Below are 19,157 nucleotides of genomic sequence, written 5' to 3' on the forward strand. Positions count from 1 at the left end.
TTGCTTGTCAAGTTGCCAGTGTTCGATAGTCGATAGCTAGAGTCGATGTTTTAATCTAGCATACTAACCGACCGGCTTTTCCTTGATAGTCAAAAGTAAATTTGCTTCTCTGGGTTTCTCTCGCATTTAATAACTTGATTATAATGGCCACCTACGAGGAAGTGAAAGATATACCAAATCAACCGCATAAGTATTTATTCGATGTACGTAATAAATCCGAACTAGAAGAAACTGGTGTACTGCCTGCTAGCATTAACATTCCTCGTAAGTAATTACGCTACCAAGAGATTAACTAGCCGACTTTTTTATGCTGACTCATGATGTACGTGCATGTTCTAGTACCCGAGCTAGAAAAGGCATTCAACTTGCCCGATGAAGAATTCAAGAAATGTTATGGCCGTGAAAAGCCGCCGATCGATGCTGAAATGATCTTCTCCTGCAAAGCCGGTGGCAGGGCAGCCCGTGCCGCTATTTTAGTCAAAACACTTGGATTTGCTAAGTAAGACCACATACATACATGCAATTGCAATGCTGCAGCACTCACTCATGTTTATTTGCAGCGCCAAAGCCTATCCTGGCTCATGGACTGAATGGGAGCAAAAGCAAAGTAAATAAGCTTAACTCTTGGAAGCCGAAAGTAGATGTGAGCTCAAAAGTAATAAATTATTTGTGAAATTACTATCAATTAAGCGTATTGTTCTTTTATACGCTGTAGTCGTTTAACATATGCGAAAAAGAGCTTATTGGCATTTTATTAAGCTTTCCGGCTGGCTGCAGGAGAAAGGGGTTGTTCGCGCTTGGTCTGCTTAATCGATGGCTTTTGTATCTACATTGAGTCGATTATTAATTTTCGGGTTTTCGGGCATATCGCGCACATACTTCAAGCAGATTCAAAGCGGATGCATTTTCTCCTTAACATCATCCTTCCGAGTCAGTAAATTTCCAGGGATGCTTTTAGTCCCCAGTATTAAACCTTGACCTCCTGAAGTTCTCCCCAGCTACGTCCGATTTTCAGCTTCACTCGCAGCGGCACATTCAGCTTGACGCAGTTTTCCATTGTTAGACTTAGAACTTTTGCCACTTTCTTGGCCTTGTCCGTGGGCACCTCAAAGATGAGTTCATCGTGCAGATGTAAGACGAGATTTACGGCGTTTTTGGCCAAGCCCAGCTTCTCGCGATACCGACCAAGATTCTTCTCCATGCGCAGAATGGCGCTCTTGGCTATATCAGCTGCAGAGCCTTGAATAGTCGAGTTGATGGCCTGCCGCTCCGCTTGGGCTGTAAGAAAGATGTCGTTAGAGCTAAAGAGATCTTTGCATGTATGCTGAATATACAGACTCTTCAGTTGCACCTCGCCACTGTTAATGTGATCCAGGTAACGTCTCCTGCCTGTGATGGTCTCCACGTAGCCATTGTTACGTGCGAACTTAACGACTTTCATGGTATAAGCTCTGCCAAATAGAAACAGATATAAACAAAGATGATAAGAAATAAGGCAATGCACCCACTTTATGCCGGGGTAGGCCAGGTGGAACTGCTCCGTTATCATTTGCGCCTCCTGCTCGGTACACTTCAATGCCTCCGAGAGGCTGCGCATGCCCATGCCATAGACGATGCCGTAGCAGATTTGCTTAGTGCCGTTTCGCAGTTGCTCAGATACGTTCGATTCGTCTATTTTGTTCCAGTGCGCCGCAATAGCTGTGAAGAGATCTTGGGTGGAGTTCATCACTTGGAGCAGTGCCTTGTCCTGCGAGAGATGCGCCAAGATGCGCATCTCCAGCTGACAGAAGTCTGCAGAGATCAGGCAACGCTTCTCATCCATGGGCGCAAAGGCGCTGCGACACGAGATCTTCAGCTGCTCCTTGCCCAATTCAATATGGAAGTCCTTGGCCACATTTTGCAAGTTCGGCTCCGACATAGAGATTCGTCCAGTGGCTGTATAGGTGATGCTCTGGCCATGTACCCGGTTCGCCTGGCAGCACTTGAGCAGCGGCTGCATGCTCTTCGCGAGCAACATGCTCAGCTTGCGATAGTTCAATATTAACTGAGATATGGGCGAATCGATCTTCTCCAGAATTTGGCGTGAGGTGCTAACGCGCCCATTGGCCTTGCGATGCAGTCCCAGAACTTTGGCCACCGCCTGCGTGGAACCCAAATTGAAACGAGAACCGTGCAGCTCATAGATCTTGCTCTCCAGCCTTTTCATGGTCGCCATCATTTGTTGGAAGAGGCGCTGCAAGCTGTGCTCCTTGGCTGGGAATCCGATGCACTCCATGTGGCACAGCGACATCTGTATAGGCATCTCCAGCTCTGCGGAGAGGATTCAACAATGAAATGGTTTATAATGAAGGGCATACAACTTGGCCAACCTCTGAAGAACTTGAGCAGTTGTCCAGTACCAATCCTCTCCAGATTCTCCAGCTGTCCGTTCAATATATGTACTGTGACACAAGCCTCAATGGAGGCACGCACCTTGGCCATGATCGCGCTGCTGGCGTCCAGACCAAAGCTGCTGTAGCCACGCCCACTGCCACAAAGATTAGCCAGCGCTCCGCACTCCGGCGCGAATTGCTGGCACTGCAATGGAAGAGTTGGAACTGGTTAGTTGGCAGCTTTGGAGCAACCTGTTAGCTATGTTGTTACCATGTTGTGAAAGCTAAGGGTTTTGTCTGGCTGCAGCAGCCAGTTGGCCACCTTTGGATCCTCGAGCAGCACTTGGATGTCGTTCAGCTGGGGCACAGCCTGGCGCAGCACCTTCAGCTGTTCCTTGGCATCGTGTGAGAGCAGTGTTAGATCCTGACGACTCAGCAGGCTGGACAACTGCTGCACCTTCAGCTCACTGCCAACCTGCTGCTGCTGCTGCTGCTGCTCCTCCTCTGGCTGCATGTTCATGTAGTAGACCACATTGTCGTTCAGGCAAAAGGCGATTCCCGCCAAATAGGAGCTGTCGTCCACTTGGAACTGAATGGTCGTGCCTGCAGCCGCCTCACGCTCTGCCGCAGCTGCCATCTGGTTAATGAGTAGATTGCCTCCAATGAGTGGCTTTCGTTTGCCCGTCTGCGGCTGGAGGCCAATGCTGAAGCCGCAGCGCTTCGACTGGAGCAGCTCTTGGAGAGCCATCCGGAAGAGTTGCCTGTTGCCGCAGATGTCCACGATGTCAATGCTGCTGAAGCTGGACGCATTCTCCTCCGTCTTGGAGCAGCTGAGTATGTGTGAAGCATTCAGCTGCAATGGATTCTTTATCAGCGAGTTTTCCAGGGAGAGATTAGACAGCTCTATGGAGGAGGAGGCGGCAGCCGACGTGGATAGATGGTCGCTGGCAGACGCCGAATTCGATTCCTGTACATAGTTTGCTTCTCTCAGGGAACTCGCTTTGGCTTGCTCTTTCAGCTGAGCTTCTCTGGAGGAGGCGGAACTCGTTGTGGATTGCTCTCTTAGCTGAGCACCTCTGGCTGCGCCCGGCTTGGGAGTTCTTCTGCGTTGCGAGCGCAGCAACTGACTAGAGACTAGGGTTCGGCATCTGCCTGGAGTACCTGCCTTCGGCTGCGAGCTGGGTATCTCATCGGCGTCCGCTTGGGCTTTGCTTTCGGCAGCTGTCAGCGCAGCCGTCAGGCCCGTGTTGAGCATGAAGGAGTCGTCGCTAGCGAAGAGTTCCTGCTCCTGATTCTGATTCAGCTCCACTGCCTCAGCTTGCTTGTTCGCCTGCGTGCCTTGATGATTACGTGGACTGCGTCGTGGCAGCTGCTTAGCCAACGTCTCCTTACCGCTATTGCACTTGGTTTCCGTCAGTCTTGTCGGCGTCTTGAAGTCCTTGTTGGGCAGATTTTCCTTCCCACTTTCCCTCTGTCTGGTTGCCGGCGGCGTTTGCCCAGAGGTTGTCCTTGGTGGCGCATCCCCAACCAAGCCCTTGCTCATGTTTTCCATCTCAGCGCGTTTCTTGTTTATCTTCATCATGGCCACACGTCGCCGTTCTTCAATCTCCTTTTGCAGCAGCTCCTTGCGACTGGCGGCGCTTGTGCTGGGCTTCTCATCGTCTTTGATATTGATTGAGCTGCGATGATTGCGCTCCAGCAGAGGCTTCGGTGGCGTGGCTACAGCTGCTGAACTTGGCTTCACATCCGGAACAACTGCTGCTCTATGTTTTTCTACTTTGGTTTCTGCTTTTACATTGTTTGCCTTTCCAGGTACAGTTGGAGTTAACTCCTGATCTACAGTTTCTACTCTCCTTAAATCTTTAGCTGCTCCCACCACATTCTTTATATTGCTTGCCTTGCCAGCCACAAATGCTGGACTCGTTTCTCTAACTACTGACTCTACATCCTTTGCATTGCCAGACTTCTGTCCACTCTTGCTGATTATTTGCTTTATGGACTGAGGCACTTGCTCATCCAGCTTCGCTAACTTGCTCGGCCTCTCAGCGCTGTCTGGCGTCTTGCGCTTTCGTTGCGAGCTCAGCTCAACGGACATTGCTGGCGCCTCCTCTAGGGACATGTGCAGCTGCTCGACTGCCTTGGCTGACTGCGTCCACTGGATGCTGCCCACTCCGATTTCGTGCTGCACAAATTGACGCGCTTGCTCAATGAGCAGCTTGGCCGCCTCGGCCACAGTCATCCCAGCTTTGCCCGTGATGTAGAAGTTTCTGGCCGTATTGCGCTGCGCAGCCTGCAGCTCGTCCTCATTCTCATGCCGTTTGGCCGAATCGAAGCTCAGCGAATCGAATAGCACCTGCTCCAGAGCGAGCACATTGGCGGAAGCCAACTCCACCAAGCTAGTGATGCCCGCATCGTGCAGGGCACGCGCGCGTTTGTGGCTCAGATCGGGCAGACGCATTAGGTCAATCAAGTCGCGATGTATGCCAAAGTAGAGCCGATCCTTGAACTGGGAGACGACCAGCGCCAGAGTCGACCATTGCAGGGAGTTGCAGAAGGCGCTCACAATGCCGGCAAAGGTGGAGGCCATCTGCTGCAGACTCTGCAGCATGCCGCGCTGGCACTTGAACTTGTGGGCCACCACATTGATGGGCGTCTCGTTGACCAGTTCCTGCAAAGCCAGAGCCGTATAGAAGCTGCAATGGAACAATTGAGTGAATGATTCTCTTTGGGTTTTTGCTCCGCCTACCGTTTGTGGATCTGCATTAGCTTGTAGTCCAGCTTGGCTTGGCCGCGCATGGCACGCACGAGGAATGCCTCCTTGACGCCGACCAGCTCACCCACCTTCTTCATGGCAGGGCTTAGCTTCTCCCACATATCCAGATAGAGCAGCCAGTCCACATCCTGCAGCTGATAGCACACAGAATAGGGCGTCACCAGGTAGACCGCGTGCAGCTCCGATTCCAGGACAAAGCACCGTCGCGACTTCTGCAGCTCGGCAAAGAGCAGGAGCCCGTCCGTTGGTGGCATAGACGAAGCCAGACAGGCAGCGCCCAGCCGCGTGGCCACGTAGTTCTGCATATCCGTCTCCTCATCCGTTTGCAGGCGTATGAACTCGTATTCGAGCAGAAAGTCTAGAGCGTCGCATATGAAATGCGCCTCATCTTCCTCCTGCTCCTCTTGGACTGCTGCAGCAATCTTTCTCTGCGCACTGAGCAATGTGCAATTGAAGAAGCTATCGATGTCCTGCTTGGTGCTGGCCACGCCAGACGAAATCACTTCCAAGAGCGCGCGCTTCAGATGTGTCTGCAAAATAAGAAATAATTCAGATTTCCGACTCAATCTGATTGTTTCGCTACTCACACTGTCATCCAGATCCAAACAGGAGCTAATCGGTTTCAGCTGTGCTGTGACCAGTTCCCGACCGATGCGCGCATTGCTGTCGGTGCAGATGAGTATGGATTCGCCTAGGGTATCCTTGCCAGTGCGGCCAGCGCGTCCAATCATCTGTCTGTAGGTCAGCGAGCTCATCTGTTTGCCTCCGAACAGGGGGGAGCGGATGAGCACCCGCCGCGCAGGCAAGTTCACACCGGAGCTCAAGGTGCTGGTGGCCACAATAATCTTCAGGGCGCCCGCCTTGAAGCTGGCCTCCACGATGTCGCGCTCCTCCGTGGTCAGTCCGGCATGATGGAAGGCACACGCATAGCTTATCGCCTTCGACATGACCGAGTCGAGGCCTGTGAATGATGATGTTGAGTTTACATAGTACAATACGTATATATAGGTTGAGTTACCTGTGGGTATGTCGCGCAGCTGCTGCTTGACTTCGTCTATGGCCTGCTGGTTGAGTTGGGCTCGGAGTCGTTTGCCTACATCGCTCTCGGATTTGATGAGCGTGTGCATGGCTGTGGCCAGCTGGACGGCCAGGTTCTCGCACCAATCCTTGGACGGACAGAAGACCACCACGGAGCAACCTTCCAGCAGCGTTTCGATGCACAGCTGTGCGACATGATCCCCATCGTTAGGCAGTGCCGGCACATCCGCAGTGCGACTTAGGTCCCTCAGGAGTTTTAATTGATTGTCATAGATCTTGCTGCCCACCTTGATCATCTCCTTCAGCGCCACTGGGCGAAAGTCTGTGATGTAGAGCTCGGCATTGAGCCACTGCTGCAGCAGCTGCACGTTGGCCAAGGTGGCGGACATGGTGATCAGCTGGATGTGCAGCGCCTGCTTGCGGCACATGTACAAGATCTTGGCGAGCAGCAGCTCCAGGATGTAGCCACGGCCCGCATCCGAAATGAGATGCACCTCGTCCACAACCACAGTGCCCAGATCCTCGAGCTTGCGCTGCTCAAGCAGCTTGTTGACAATCGAGTTGGCCTTCTCGATGGTGCAGATGGCCACGTTAATGCTCTCGAAGCCACCGGGCGGACTGTAGCCGCCAAAGAAGCCCTCCACGCGATAGCCAGCCGGCGTTAGCAGATCCTGCAAGTAGAACATCTTCTCGCGCACCACCGAAATGAAGGGCAGGATCAGCAGCACCTTCTTGCCGCGCTCCAGCACCGTCTTCAGCAGCAGAATCTCGCTGACCAGCGTCTTGCCGGCTGACGTGGGTGCGGAATAGACTAGATTGCAGTGCTCGAAGAGCACCTTCGGCTTGCTAAGGCATTCCACCTGCCAGTCGAACATTTCTACGACGCCCTTTTTCTTGTACTCGGCTAGCACACTGTGCGGCAAGTTCCAGGCGGATATTTGCTTGAGCGCTTTGAGATCCACAGGTTGTTGAGGTCGGGGTGATTCTTTGGCGGCAGGACAACTGGGTGAAAGGTGCAGTTGGTTGGGTGACATGCTGCTCAGGTTTTGGGTCCATTTTTGCGTGTAACCAAGATTCTGCTTGGCCAGCTCGCAGCGACTGCGTATGAGATCCTGTTGCAGTTGTTGTGCCGCGTGCGGATCCTTGGCTGGTGCCAGAAAGCTGCTCTCATCCGAATTTGCCAATTCAATGGGTGACTTGCTTCTGCTGTCCCCATGCTCCGGTTCCGGCTCCGTCTCAGTGCCAAAAACATCTTCCGTGCAAATTTGTGCTTCAAAGATGGAGGTGGTATTTAAATTTTCACAGCTGCCTTCAAGCGATAATTTGTCTGCGTCCAAGTCGGCCTGGATTTGGGAGACACGCATTAACGATTCATCGTTTAGTGACTCCTCTCTATTCTTCTTCTCATGACTTTTATCATACGAAAAGTTGTCCATAAAGAACTGTGAATATCTTTCACAGCTGCCATTCGTTGCTGCTGTAGTTTTTCCCAGCTTGGAGTCGGATTTACTGCGTCGAAATTGCTGGCGCTGGGATACATTCGATCTATTCGACTTCGATTGCGTGTAAATGCGCTGAGACTTCAATTTTAATTTTGGCGGCGATTCCTGTATGACTTCCAAGGCATTTGTTTCCTGCTTGATATTGTGTCCGCTCCTTTCGCTGCTGGGTGCTTTTAATTCATTCTCCAGTTTCATGAATGTACTGTCGCCAAACTCGAACGATTGTGAAAATGCCATAATTATTAAAAAATCTATTATAATACAATTTAAATTAAAATAAAAAGTAAACAAAAATAAAAACAAACAAAAACAAAAAAAATTGCCGCGAAGTTCAAGCGCGGACTGCCAACCTAATTTTTGGCTGGGTATTTTTAGCACATTATATGCGCTATTTGTATCGATGTGTTTGCGATATTTTCCCTATATATCGATGAGTAAAAACTAATTGAATTCAAATTGAAATCTAAAAAGATGGAATACATTATTTATGTATACTTTTTTAAACACATACTTTTAACTGATCAATCATATACAAGAATTGTAACATATATTCATGTTTTGACATAAATGGCGATCGTGGCAATATGCACGCGCTAACGTATATATCGGTATATCAAATTACTGATGTCTTCACTCATCTCTAACATACACAAGAGTGTTTAACAGCAAGAATATAGACAAAATACAAATAGAGACAGTTGCTCCGTCCATGCAATATGGATGATTTCAAGGTGCCAGTTTTACCACCCGCCCCATCAACCAAAAGTGAATCTGCTGTCGAAGAGCCATATCCAGAAGCTGCTAAACTCCAGCCCGCCACAGGTTGCCCCTATAAAGTGCCCAAGTGGTCCCAGCCGCCAAATGATGGGCAGGATTACAGGTTTGAGGTGCTGAAATCCGGACAAATTATTGACGAAGTCAAGCAGTTACAGCAACAAGCCTACTGGACCTTTGGCCGACTTCCTGACAACGATGTAGCCATGGCACATCCCACCATTTCGCGGTATCACGCAGTGCTTCAATACAAACCAAAGGCAGGTGATGGGGAGGACGAAGAGGCAGCTCAGCCTGACGGCTGGTACATCTACGATCTCGGAAGCACACATGGCACATTCCTCAACAAGCAGCGCGTGCCGCCCCGCGTCTACATACGCATTCGCGTTGGCCACATGCTGAAGATGGGGAGCAGCACGCGGGTGTATATACTGCAAGGTCCCGGTGAAGATGAGGAACCCGAGTCGGAGCAATCCGTAACGGAACTACGTGAACAGCGTGAACAACAAGTGGCCGCAGCAATGGCTGAAAGGGAACGTAAAGCATTGGAGGCTGAGGAGAGGGAACGTAACGAAGGCGCCAGCTGGGGTATGGGCGAGGATGCCGACGAGGAAACAGATCTCACACACAATCCATATGCGAGCACCAACAATGAAGACCTCTTCTTCGATGATCCCAAGCGCACATTGCGCGGCTTCTTTGAACGTGAAGGCCTCAATCTGGAGTACAAATGCGATGAGCTAGCCCAGGGCTCTTTCGTCTGCCGTGTGGAGCTGCCCATCGACGACTCCAATGGCCGTGCCATAGTTGTGGAAGTCACTCACAAGGGCCGCAAGAAGGACTGCGTGGTGCAGTGCGCTCTGGAGGCATGTCGGACGCTTGATCGTCATGGCGTGCTGCGCCAGGCTAATCAGGAATCCCAGAAGCGCAAGCAGCTCAAGGCCAAAGGCGATTCGGATGATGAGGACGAGTTCTGGGATCGCACAGGCGATGTGGCCAGAAAGAAGCAACGGCTGGCCAATGCCAACTTCAGTGTTACGCTCACCTACGACGATTTGGTAAAGGGAAACATATATATAGGCTTAAGAGTATTTCAATTACCTTTCGACCTTTGAATATTGTAGCTGAAGCAGCAGAGTGAGCTGGATGCTGAGTTGGTCAAGGTGGAGCTGGAGATTGGCGCCTATCAGCAGAACGAGAAGCGTCTGAAGGCGCAGGCCGTGCAACAGCAAAGCGCCAGCGATGACCTAGACAATTTCATGGACACACTCAACGAAAATGTTACGCAACTGGACAAAACCGAGATCAAAAAGCTGAGAGTGAGTTGGGACAGAGTTTAAAATACACAAATACTAATTAAAATTATTAAATTCCAGCTGGAGCAGCAGCGCATCAAAAGCGAGCAACAAAAGCTGCAGCGGCTCATTAAGATTGCTAAGCCAACGGCTTTGCCGTTTGATACGCCCTCTAACAATGCGCAGAAAGTGGAACCCAATGTGGCCAAGAAGCAATTGCCCATGATTGGCAAACGAAATCAGTTTAGTAAATTTAAGATAGTCAAAGCGCAGCCAAGTGCTAGTAGCAAAGCGAAGGTGAATGCATTTGCTGATGACGAGGAGGTGGAGGAGGAGGATGAGGAAGAAGAGACGGAGAAGAGGCAAATACAGAAGCAGGAGCATCAAGAGAAGGAGAAGGAGACGCAGGAAGAAAAAACGGAGGAGGAGAAGGAGAAGGAAAAGCTGAATAAACAGAAGCAGCCACTGCAGTTGGTAATGGAGGAGAGGCAGGAGTTGCAGCCGGAAGAGACGGAGCTTGAGCAGCAGACGCAACAGTTGAAGCAGAATTCAAATGCAAATAAACTGAAAGTTAACAATGAATGTGATGAAGCGACAGCAATAACAGAAGCTGCAGCAGAACTAGCAACAGCACCAATAGACGCAGCCAGCGAAACTGCGGAGGGAGAGAGAAAACGACGCCAGCGTCAACGGCAGCGAACCAACCACGGCAACAACAACAAACTGCGATCGGACGTGGACATGGATCTAAATGAGCTGGCGGAGCACGAAGACAGCGAAAAGTATGCCAAGTGGATTCCGCCAACGAATCAAAGCGGCGACGGTTTCACCCATCTCAATGAAAAATTTGGCTATTAAGCAAATAGTATCACTAACTATAATAAAAATATTCTGCCTAATATTTAGTTCCGCTAGAAATTGTTAATTAGCTATTTTATATTATTTAAATAATTAAAGAGGGTTTCTCTGGTTTTACACAGTTTAAAGCGTTGAAGCAAATGAAATTTTGGGTGGAAGCTTAGAGTTTTTTATAATTTTTTTAAATTATATTTTTTATTTATTCTATATTTCTGATATTATCTTTAATCTAGATATCGAAATTAATCCTTTTCCTGCTGAGCTTTTTGCATAAATTTCAACCTGTGCCAATTGGGATTTCCCCTGCTGCGTCTGCTGAGCTTTTCAACACATGCCAAGCATTCCAATTGGAACTTCCCCAATTGATAAGCCGCAATGGAAGCTCGGTATCAGTGTGCCTTCCAGCAATGGACGCCCCTGTCGGCCTTCCAGTGGAAAGCTCAAATGGCGGGGCAGTGGGAGAATGAACGCATTTACAAATTCCTGCGCACATATAGAGAATGAACGCGAATATTTGAGCTTGATTGCCGCTGTTAAGGCTCCAGCACTTGAACTTCCAATTCAGTTATAATTTTGCTACTCTTTTCGTCGGAACACGGTACGGCGGAACGTTTCAGCGTGCGACGAGACGTTTTTGTTGTGTTTCATAGAACAAAATAAAAAAACGTTAATTTGTTGCTGTTAATTTAATCGCATCAATAAAATCTACTAATCTACCGTTAACGATAAACAATTAAATACTTGTGTTTGTTGTGTAATAGAAATAGAAAACTTGTTTTAATGCCTGCGCCACGTGCTTTCCACAGAGCCGGAGCACATGTCTGGGTTACATTTTAAGACGCGTAACAGTCCGTCTCAGAAGACGTCCCTGCGTTGGGGCGACTGCTGCCCAGGTGCAAAGAGTCAAGCATCTTTCGTGTTTCCTATTTATTGATCAACTATTTTTTACCGTTACGCGCTGTCGTTCGTTCCGCCTGTGATCTGTATAAACTAGCAAAAATTAGCGAAAAAGCTTAATAAGACTTTTATTAAGGAAATGTTGCATAAGTCAAGGCGCATTTGATTGGCGCGCGCATTTGCCGTCGTTAAAATCAGCAAAAGACGCGCGGGGCACTCACTCGCCATACACATAACTTAACGCCTCTGCTTTGCACTTGGCACACACACACTCACACACACACACACACACGAACGTACACTGAAAGGTTTTACCATAGCAAAGGTGAGTTGCCCGCAAATATAAATGCACTGGAACATGCGCAGTGATTGCGGCCTGCTCTCATTTGCTGTCTCTCTCACTCTGTAACACTCAGCGCGTGCCTTCCATTTGGAAGTGCCAGCCATGTGGTTGTTGTTGTTATTGCTTAATTACCGTTGGTTTTGTGAATGAAGCTTTACTTAACTGTTTATCACAAACCGAACACGTATATGGATAAGTGGGGTAGATTGTTTATATAAAAGCACATGTGAGAGGCAATACGAAAGCGTCCTAAATATTTAAATATATTTGTGTGTAGTATATTGATCAATTGTTGATTATAGGTAGCATCTAATATAATATTTAATATATATACTTTTATATGGCACACCTGCCCCATAATTTCATTGCCATCATTGAAATCAGTGAATATATAGAGCGTGAGCTAGTCTATGCACTCAAGTGCTTGACTCTTTTAGATCTACACTGAGTTATAGATATAAATGTTTGCCCAATCGACCAATTGCAACTAATTGGCACCTGCCATTTAGCACCATTAATGCGAGACTAGCTAAATGTCGTTGCCTTGCAGCGAGGTCCTTTAATGTTGGGCGTACTGCGCCATTGCGTTAGTTAATTGGACGCCATTAGCAAGGACAGCGGGCACTGAATAAAAGGCCATTACAGAATGCCCGGATAGTGCGAAGGGGCCGATGTTTATCCTTGCGCAAAGGTCAGGCGCGGGAGGATGTCCCTGACCTTGTCAAGGGGTGTCCTGTGCAACGGTTTCATATTTAATGCTGCGTGTTGCACAGCAAATTAATTTACAAAAATAAAACTAATGAAATCTTATCTACGCTGAGCAAAGATGTAAAACTACTAGAATTTCGCTTTATACATATATACTTGCGCCAATGCCTCTTGGTATACGTAATATATAAATATTAATATACTTGCATACATATACATTCACACAATGTTCAGTGATTCCTTTCTTCATTCTCAGCTGTCGACTTTAGTGCAAGCAAGAAGAGTTTGATCATAACGTATTATGGTTGTCTCGCTCACACACACAGATATGTATCGGCATGCATGCAGATTCAATCATAATTGGTCAGCCATTGCTTTTAGGCATGGCTGCCTACATTCTTCACTGCCGAGGAGCTTCATGCAAGAGGAGCTTGTTCGGGGTACACAGTCTTTGTCCTGTTCACTCACACGGTTTCGGTGATCAGTGCTCATGCTATTCGACCCGCTCTCACCTACATATACAGTGGGATTTACATATATATATATCATATTATGCAAATTTATCTAGAAGGTTAATAATCTAGAATTTAAGAAAATTATTGTCAGTCCAATATAATATATTATTAAGCACCATTCTCAATTCTTGCCCCTTCATTAGCTGTAAGGTCAAACCCAACGCAAAGTATTAAGTGACAAAGAGGAGAGGCTACTCTACTTCTAAGCTCAAGGAAAAAACACCTTAACGCAACAGTATGATTAACATAGCCGGCGTGGTGAGCATTGTGCTCTTCTATCTGCTCATCCTGGTCGTTGGCATTTGGGCTGGTCGCAAGAAACAGTCGGGCAATGATTCCGAAGAGGAGGTGATGCTGGCTGGCCGCTCCATTGGCCTCTTCGTGGGGATCTTCACTATGACAGGTGCTCTTTAATCTCTAACAATACCATCTATATGTCTCTATATCCTGATATCTCTCTATCTCCATAGCCACTTGGGTGGGTGGCGGCTACATCAATGGCACTGCGGAAGCGATCTATACCTCTGGCTTGGTTTGGTGCCAAGCTCCTTTTGGCTATGCACTCAGCCTGGTGTTTGGTAAGTTTCCTAGAGTATGGACATAATTTTAATTCGAGCTAGATATATAAATTTTGATATATTGTTTCCTTGAAAGTAAACTTTTCTCTTTATTGCCTCTTCTTTGTATTTGTTCCTTCAGGTGGCATCTTCTTCGCTAATCCCATGCGCAAGCAGGGTTATATAACCATGTTGGATCCGTTGCAGGATTCGTTTGGTGAGCGAATGGGCGGCTTGTTGTTTCTGCCCGCCCTCTGTGGCGAGGTATTCTGGGCAGCTGGCATTCTGGCTGCGCTGGGCGCCACGCTGTCCGTCATCATAGACATGGATCATCGGACGTCAGTGATCTTATCGTCGGGCATCGCCATATTCTACACGCTCTTTGGCGGACTCTACTCGGTGGCCTACACAGACGTCATACAGCTGTTCTGCATCTTCATTGGCCTCTGGATGTGCATTCCATTCGCGTGGACCAACGACCACGTGCGCAGTCTGAGCGACATGGACGTGGACTGGATTGGGCATGTGGAGCCGAAGCAGCGCTGGTTCTACATAGACTATGGCCTGCTGCTCGTCTTTGGCGGCATTCCATGGCAGGTGTACTTCCAACGTGTGCTCTCTAGCAAGACGGCGGGTCGAGCCCAGCTGCTCTCCTATGTGGCAGCAGCCGGCTGCATCCTGATGGCCATTCCGCCCGTGCTGATTGGCGCCATTGCCAAGGCAACTCGTGAGTTCGACTAGAGCTTAGCCCAATCCCAGTCTAATCCAATCTTTGCTTGTTTAGCCTGGAACGAGACGGACTACAAAGGCCCCTATCCACTGACTGTGGACCAGACCAGCATGATATTGCCCATGGTCCTGCAATACTTGACGCCCGACTTCGTTTCCTTCTTTGGCTTGGGCGCTGTCTCGGCGGCTGTGATGTCCTCAGCCGATTCGTCCGTCCTGTCGGCTGCCTCGATGTTCGCACGCAACGTCTACAAATTGATTTTCCGTCAGAAGGCATCCGAGATGGAAATCATTTGGGTAATGCGCGTCGCCATCATAATCGTGGGCATTCTGGCCACCATCATGGCCCTCACCATACCCTCCATCTACGGCCTCTGGTAAGTTCGTTGACTTTGATTGATGGCTCATTTAGTTAAGTGCTGTCTGCTCTCTGGCTTGCAGGTCCATGTGCTCGGACCTGGTCTACGTTATTCTCTTCCCGCAGCTGCTGATGGTGGTGCACTTCAAGAAGCACTGCAACACCTATGGCAGCCTGGCGGCCTACATAATTGCGCTCTTCATTCGGCTGTCGGGCGGAGAGGCCATCTTGGGGCTGCCGGCTCTCATACACTATCCGGGCTATGATGAGGAGACCAACACGCAGCTGTTTCCCTTCCGCACCATGGCTATGCTGATCAGCCTGATTACGCTCGTCTTTGTCTCCTGGTGGACCAAGTAAGTCCCAGCTTAGCTCCAATCACATTCCTCTAAACTTTTCTCCTCTCCTGCTAGAATGATGTTTGAGTCGGGCAAGCTGCCACCGAGCTATGATTACTTCCGGTGCGTGGTCAACATACCGGAGGATGTGCAGCGCGTGGGCGATCCGTCCGAGGCTGGGGAGCAACTCTCAGTCATGGCGGGTCCACTGGCGCGCTCCTATGGCGCGGCCACCATGGCCGGCAAGGACGAGCGCAATGGACGCATCAATCCCGCTCTAGAGTCTGACGATGATTTACCTGTGGCCGAGGCGAGGCGGCTGAATCAACAGACAGCGCAGACGCAGGTGCAAAAGATGCTCGACTCAGCCACTGGGAAGGCAGGCGGCGGGGGCGGCGGTCAAAGGGAGGGAATGGCCATGCCCAATGCCGAACAGGATAACACAGCCTTCTGAGCGGGCGACTGCAACCCACAACTGTTCCGTAACTCTTAGTACTAAAGCATCCACTAAACTAGTTGCAGCAATTATGTGTTTAGTTTAAGCTTCTTAGTACACGTACAGCATATACGGGCGTATAGAGTATACATCCACTTATACACGTATATGAGGTATCTTCAGACACACAAGTGCTCAGGTATAAAGTGCAGACATATTTTGTATTCATTTTGCCATAGTCTTTGTATAGTTTCTACCTAACGGCAAAATCTCTATTTGATGTTTTCGTTTGCTTTTGTGTTTTAGGCAGGCTTTGAGATTAGAGTTAATGGAGTTCATAGAGCAATTGAAGCATAAACTATGTATAAATGTCTTAGAATATCGATAAAAGTCGATAGATCGATAGAAACTAAACAATACCAAAACATATCAACTTGATTCTAAACTATTTTCGATTCAGTTCGAGTCTTAAGCTGAATTGAAAATTCGATAAATATCGATTAACACTAAGAATCCGATCAATGCGTGAAATATTTTTATTAAGTTTTATTTTGACTGTGCTTTAGGCAGAGTAAATTGAGTTTCTATATATGATGGATCGATAAAGTAGCTAGAAACATATCGATCCTTCAACTATTTTATATAGTTTCAGTTATGTTTTCGTTTTAAGCTGATTTTGAGTAGAATAAATGGAATTTATATAAAATGTTATAAGCGATCGATAAAAATTGATCGATAAAAAAACAAATACATATCAATGTCAAACAAGAAAAACTGAAAGTAACTGTAAACATATCAAATGCATTTCACCTATGCAAACGAAATGCATTCAATACGTATTATGCAATAGAGTTAAACAATGCGAGGAACTGCAAACGAAGTAAATATAGAGTAAACACACCTATATATATACCCACAAGTATACATATATATTCCTAGTCATGTTCATTTGTTTATGTAAATTAATTGGCAATTAATTCAACGATCCTATGAAATATAAAATACCGTTTAGGTGCATATTATGTGAATCATGAATCATGTGTCCTTCCACAAGCAAAGAGCAACTAACAAGCAGAATGAGTAAACCTAAAGCATATCAACTGAAGAATACATACCTAAATATAAGAATATAGGCAATGAAAAAACAAAAATACATAAAATTGAATTTTAAGCTGCTCTCAAAGAGCGAACACAAAAATGCTATTAGAGATATACCTATAGATACCATATATATGAACACAGTTATATACATATACATACATAAAACCCAGTATATACACAGTATATATATACATATATATATAAGTGAAGAAAATTTTTTTTTATTCAAATTTCTTTAACTAAACTTTTAATGCATATGTATAAAATTTAATGTCCTGGACCTATTAAAAATTTAGGCAAGGGGTATTGTTGAAGCTATAAGGAATATATATGTAATTTTGAATTGATATACATTTCTCTGTACAAGCTTTGAATTTGAAATATTATATATATTTGTAAGCTGCAGACACCCAAATTTGGCCATTTTGGGTTTTATGTAGATCTTCATATAACCCCAAATTTTGAAGTTGGAAAATTTCCGACAATATATTGGTGAGTTATGGTCTATTAACACATTCTGATGCCACAGTAATGCTCTAAGAATTTAATCAAAATAGGTAAAGCAAAAAACCAAGAAACCAAGTTCAATCAGTATGTCTCTAAAGAAGTTGGGGTTGTAGGAGGGCGATGTTTTGAATTATGTAACGAAAAATTATTTTGCTAGGTGTGCATAGCAGACTAAAGTATTTTCCCACTCGTTCTTCAGTTTCATTGTTAAAATATCTACCCCGTTTATAATGGTAAATTTTTAATATATATATATGTATATGTATATGTAACCCGATAAATACTAAATACCTTAAATGTTGACTGCTTTTTGATTGAAACTTTTACATGAGCCTAAAGTCCATAACTGACATATAAATAACTAAAATGAACTATGTATGATAAATGATATATGGTGTATGATATATATATATATATATATATCTGTTCTTGCTGTTGTTAACGAAATTGTTGATTGTTATTTGACTATTTTGACCATTATCTCTGAGTGTTTCCTTTTGCTAAATAATAGTTAAAGCATCCACAGTTGATATTACGTAAGTTGTGTTGGAATAAACCTTTAGCAAATCGTTAATGGAAACTGCGAAAATGCGAAACTGCGAAACCTGAGAAGAGATGTTTGAGTTTCAAGTTTTCACTCTCTCACTCACTCATTGTAACTAACTGTCTGTATATAAGAAAACAAAACAAAATATTAACAAAAAAAAAAACCACCAACTATTTTATGATGAAAGATGAAAGTTGGAAGACGAACTAAGGGTACTTCATAGACAGTTGATTAGTTTTGGGGCTTTACTTACGTTCACCTATTGTTGTCTAATCAATTGATGTATAATTACGTACATACATATAAATATATATATACTTATTAGTGGCATATTAAAACTATGTTAATTAATTATATATACATATATATATATTGAGATGAGTTTATGATATACAAACATATATATTATACATAAAAGAGTAATTAAATTGAAAATCGAGAATACATATCAATGTTTAAAGCATAGCAAAGCGAGAAATGATAAATAAAAAATTATTATTTAATAAAAAACAAATATATACGAGTATTTATATATATTCATAGTTTATATACATATATATATTAAAATGGTTTCCCTGTTGTTGCAAATGTCGTGTAATTATTTATTCTATTTCGAAAAAACCAAAGGAAAAAGCAGAGACTAACTGTATTTATTTATTTATTTATTTAGCCCATATAAAGTACAGCTTGTGTAATAACAACAAACAGACAAAGAGCTGCCTAATGACAATTTAAAACAATGGAATCTTATTATCGTAAGCGGAAATTTCCCATCATCAAAAATGCAGTCTTCGTGTAAGTGCGGAGCTGGTGGATGGAAGATGGCGGGAAATGGAGAGGGGTATGGGAATGCGGGAACGGGGAAGCAAGAAGGGCAGCTGCTTCAAGTTAAAGAGCAAATGGCAATTGCCGCTGCTGTTGCTGGCCGCTAACAATGATCCACAGCCAACGAAATTACACAGCATTTGGAGCTTGCAGCAGAAGATCACAGATCAACAATCATCAAGCAGATCAGCTGCTGCGGCGGCTGCTGGCGACAATAGCCTCGTAATGGAGACCAGTTGCCGTAGCCCATCTGTCTATGTGAATTATGTCTGGCTGTTTAGAAGTAGATTTGTTCACTAATTTGCACTGAAGAAAAATTACACAGCAAACAATTGTGCATATATTTTGTTAAATAGCAAGATATTCAAGAAGAGAATTTGATGAAATATTTCAGTTAACAGTTGATTTAAAAGTCTTTTAAGTGCTTGCAAATTCAGGGGCTGGTGCTTAAGTATGCATTTGGCAAAGAAGTTGTAGGAGTTGGCGTGGCGCAGCGGCAAGGTGTCTGCAGAGCAAGCATGATGAGGAGGACTCGGGTTCGATTTCAGCTCGCGTTCGTGTTTTACACTTTACTTTACTCTCAATATTTACATTGTGTCCATTTTTAGAGAGATCAGCTGTGGCGACAAAAAGGTTTGGTCACAGGCGAGAAATGAGGGAAGGAGAGAGATGAAGCACAAAAGA

The 19,157-nt window shown here is 45.9% G+C and overlaps 4 protein-coding genes across 4 annotated transcripts; 3 read left to right on the forward strand and 1 right to left on the reverse strand.

The window, feature by feature from the left end:
- The first annotated feature begins 143 nt into the window (after positions 1-143).
- On the forward strand, positions 144-685 carry LOC6575451 (rhodanese domain-containing protein CG4456). Its single transcript, XM_002001424.4, has 3 exons — positions 144-264; positions 340-499; positions 561-685. The coding sequence occupies exons 1-3, from the start codon at positions 144-146 to the stop codon at positions 613-615; spliced, it is 336 nt and encodes a 111-aa protein (XP_002001460.1). The 3' UTR covers positions 616-685.
- Positions 686-727: 42 nt separating this feature from the next.
- Positions 728-8,049, reverse strand: LOC6575452 (DNA polymerase theta). Its single transcript, XM_002001425.4, has 8 exons — positions 6,164-8,049; positions 5,733-6,106; positions 5,119-5,675; positions 2,644-5,065; positions 2,370-2,577; positions 1,509-2,310; positions 1,339-1,451; positions 728-1,278 (listed from the first exon to the last, which is right to left on the reverse strand). The coding sequence occupies exons 1-8, from the start codon at positions 7,920-7,922 to the stop codon at positions 968-970; spliced, it is 6,546 nt and encodes a 2,181-aa protein (XP_002001461.1). The 5' UTR covers positions 7,923-8,049; the 3' UTR covers positions 728-967.
- A 247-nt stretch (positions 8,050-8,296) lies between these two features.
- LOC6575453 (kanadaptin) lies at positions 8,297-10,740 on the forward strand. The gene is made up of 3 exons (XM_002001426.4): positions 8,297-9,517; positions 9,584-9,778; positions 9,836-10,740. Exons 1-3 carry the CDS (start codon positions 8,402-8,404, stop codon positions 10,610-10,612), a joined length of 2,088 nt encoding a protein of 695 aa, XP_002001462.1. The 5' UTR covers positions 8,297-8,401; the 3' UTR covers positions 10,613-10,740.
- A 428-nt stretch (positions 10,741-11,168) lies between these two features.
- Positions 11,169-16,672, forward strand: LOC6575454 (high-affinity choline transporter 1). Its single transcript, XM_002001427.4, has 7 exons — positions 11,169-11,834; positions 13,219-13,478; positions 13,546-13,653; positions 13,775-14,359; positions 14,417-14,738; positions 14,803-15,075; positions 15,133-16,672. Exons 2-7 carry the CDS (start codon positions 13,313-13,315, stop codon positions 15,509-15,511), a joined length of 1,833 nt encoding a protein of 610 aa, XP_002001463.1. The 5' UTR covers positions 11,169-11,834; positions 13,219-13,312; the 3' UTR covers positions 15,512-16,672.
- Positions 16,673-19,157: the final 2,485 nt, after the last annotated feature.

This window comes from Drosophila mojavensis, unplaced genomic scaffold, assembly GCF_018153725.1.
Source record: "Drosophila mojavensis isolate 15081-1352.22 unplaced genomic scaffold, ASM1815372v1 contig_231, whole genome shotgun sequence".
Taxonomy (NCBI): Eukaryota; Metazoa; Arthropoda; class Insecta; order Diptera; family Drosophilidae; genus Drosophila; species Drosophila mojavensis.